The 3,464-nt window shown below is 35.6% G+C and overlaps 1 protein-coding gene across 1 annotated transcript; it reads right to left on the bottom strand.

Moving 5' to 3' along the window:
* Positions 1 to 256: 256 nt before the first annotated feature.
* On the bottom strand, positions 257 to 2,332 carry EIN_126130 (long-chain-fatty-acid--CoA ligase, putative; the record flags this gene model as incomplete). The annotated part of the gene is made up of 1 exon (XM_004256112.1): positions 257 to 2,332. The coding sequence occupies one exon, from the start codon at positions 2,330 to 2,332 to the stop codon at positions 257 to 259; it is 2,076 nt and encodes a 691-aa protein (XP_004256160.1).
* Positions 2,333 to 3,464: the final 1,132 nt, after the last annotated feature.

The following is a 3,464-nucleotide window of genomic DNA, read 5'->3' on the forward strand; positions in this document are numbered from 1 at the left end:
GTATTTGTTATTGTTGTGAAATAAAGTTTCACCTTTGTTGTGAGTGAAAAACAAAGAAAAAATAAAGTTGCAAACTTATTCGGAATGACTTTAAGTGTATTTAAATTCGACGTTCCAAAGCAAAAAATATATTTGTGAATTTTGCATTTGATTGGTCCATTGACCCACAAATAAATGCTTTTTATTGTATTTCCAATTCCAAAAAGTTGTTTTAAAAACATGAAAAACAAACACCAAAAAAGTAACTTCAACGCACTTAATTAAACATCGCATCAATTTCCTTTCTATACTTTTTGTCGATAGCGTTTCTTCTCAATTTAAGTGCGGCTGTCAAAATTCCGTTTTCAGGGGTCCACTCGTCCTTGACAATAAAGAAGTCTCGAATTTTTTCATGAGACGACAGGCTCGCGTCCACTTCTCTGAATGATTTCATGACCACCTCTTTAAATTCGACTGAATTAATAACTTCTTCCTCTGTGATCTTCTTTACCTTTGCGAACTCTTCAATTGCGGTTTTCGCGATGATGACAAGACCGACTGTGAAGTCACAAAATTGGTTAGCGACGGCGCAGAAATTTTCGACGTACTTTGATGCGTTATACGTCATTTCGAGTTTCTCAAGTGACACGTATTCTCCGCACGCCTGTTTAATCAAGTTCTTCTTTCTGTCTATAATTCTGAGTCTTCCTCCGTCCGATATTTGCGCGATATCTCCCGTCCTGAACCACCCGTCTTCCGTGAATGCCAATTTTGTTTCTTCCGGTCTTTTAAAGTACTCTTTAAAGAGTGATGGTCCTCTCAGTAACAATTCTCCCTGTGGTATTTCGGAGTCTGTGGAATACCCCATTTCCTCCACATCAACCAATTTCGCTTCATAGTGTGGGTATAACACTCCAATGGTGTTATAGAAGTAGTCATGGGGGACCATATTACTCACTGGACCGCACGACTCCGTTAATCCATATCCCTGCATGATATCAACATTCGCCAAAACAACTTGTAAGTACTTCTGGAGGTCGGAGGAGAGGGGTGACCCCCCCATAATCACACACGAAAGTTCCTTCCCGAAGATCTCGTCTTTAATTCTCGTGAAGAGCAAGAAGTCCAACACCTTGACAATCGGCATCACAAGAGCGTAGAAGTGCGGGCGGAAGTGTTTCTCGACGTAAAGTCGCTTTTTGACCTCAAAAGACAATTCAAAGAACGCGCGAAGGACCGTCGACGACTTCCCCATTTTGTCGTCTAACATCTTCTTAATCCGATTGAAGACCGTCGGAACACCATTCATAAAAGTCGGCTGAAACGCGTGGAGATCACACTGACAGTCATACACAAACGCCGGCGTCAAAGTCCTCTGTGAGGAGTACCCCAACGTCCCTCCATTCACAAGTACACAGAACTCAATTGTGAGCTCAAAGATGTGAGCTAAGGGCAAGTAGCAGATATATCGCGTTTTGGGGGTGTAACACATCTTGTGGACGTACGACCACGTGATCGGCAATAAATTCCGTTGGAGGACAACAACCCCCTTTGGACTTTTCGCAGTGCCTGAGGTGTATAAAATCATCGCAACATCTTCAGGTTTTGGTTTGAAATCTTCAACAGGCGGAGAACTCAAAAAGTCGTGCAAATAATAGATCTTTGGAATGGTGGAGTTTGGTGCTATTTTGTCACAAGAAATGATGACAAATTTTTTGTTTTTGTACGCGTCTAAAGATAGAATTTTGTCGTACGTCTCCTCAGACACTAATACCCCCTTGACACTAGTCTCTTCTAAAGCTATGTTAACAGACTCGACTCCTAAAGTGGCATAGACTGTCACTACGACTATCCCACGACATGAACATGCAAGGACAAATGCCATCCACTCGTATCGAGTCTCACAGTAGATGGCTATCTTGTCACCACTTTTAAAGCCAACTTGTGCTAAACCATTGGCGATGCCATGAATCAATGTGTAATATTCACTGTTTGAGAGGTACTTGTAATCACTCATTTTGTATTTGAACATCGTCTTCTCAACAGGTTTACCATCAGAGTCACACTGAACCTTCTTGACCGCAGTCTTGTCGAGAACTTCTCTGTACCCAACTAAATGGGGCTGTGTCTTTGTCGGAAAAGACTCAACAAGTTCATATAAGGTGGTGTACCCCTGGTCGGGTCTGTCTATCAACTCTTCTTTCCCACACAAGTCTCTTCTTACTCGAGTCTCACCAGCCTTTTTCTCTCCAATCCAAACGCCATATAAATCTTTTGAGAGTCTTGGTGGTCGATAGAAATATAGTATTGTCAGGATGACAATAATTATAGATATTGTGACCACAGACAACATCAATTTTTTGGTTAAGTTTTCAGTTTCAGTTTCGATTAGTTATGTATTTTTTCTGTAAATATAATGAAAAGGTCTTAATTATTAATTAATAAATGCCACTACTTTCCTTCTTTTTTCCACTAATTAACACAAAGTTTTTATTTCTTTCCAATTGAATTTTTTATCACAAATAAAACTACGAATTGTCTGCGCCTGATCCTTCCATTTTACTTATAATATTACATTAATAATGTTTGTTATTGTATAGTTTCTTTATACAAGTAAGCAGGGTTTATTGACACGTGATTTTTAGATAGTCATTTATTATTATATAGTTGGCATTTTTATTAGAAACAAATGGTTTTTTATGTGTGAAATGAAAACAAATGATAATCAAAGTGTCAAAAAAGTCCAATTGGACTTTTTTTATGTGGAACTTTAAATTTATTAAAACCTCTTAATTATTTACTAAATTGACAATACCAACTAATAGTTTATAACAACTTTTATTATAGTTTTTCTAAGTACTTTTATGGTTAAATTGTTTATAAAGTTTTTGAAATATCACATAGACAAATGCTTTTTTGAGTTAAATAAATTGTTAACCAACGATTCTTTAATTTGTTTGTTTAAGAAAAAAATGTTTGACAACTTTTTAAATAAAAAAATTAAAATAAAAAATTTAAGGTTATCAATCATTTTGTTATACTTATCTGGTCAGACTTTATGAATTAAAAAACTTAAAGCTTTGTTATTTAAATTTTGTTCTAAAGTTAAACACATAGAACAACTCAACAGTAAGAATTTTTATTGTGAAGCAAAAACGTACCAACAACAATATTTTATTCAAAAAATAAAATAAATAGTGCAGAGTTTTTTTATATAAAGTGACTTCCCAAGGTGTGCAAGTCAAGGTATAGTTCATTTATAATTTTTTTATTAAAAAAATAGAATCATTAATTTTTTGAAATTTTGAAAAAAAAAGATTATTTTTAGTTTAATTATTAATTATAATTTCGAAGTTATTACTAAACTATACTTTAACTTGCACACCTTGTGACGTTGCAATTTTTAACTTTCACACTTCGAATACAATAAATTAAGCAACAATTTCGGGAAAGCGACCCAATGGAAATTATCGAAGGACCAGTTC

The sequence above is a fragment of the Entamoeba invadens genome, assembly GCF_000330505.1.
Source record: "Entamoeba invadens IP1 unplaced genomic scaffold scaff_1105074724681, whole genome shotgun sequence".
Lineage (NCBI taxonomy): Eukaryota > Evosea > Mastigamoebida > Endamoebidae > Entamoeba > Entamoeba invadens.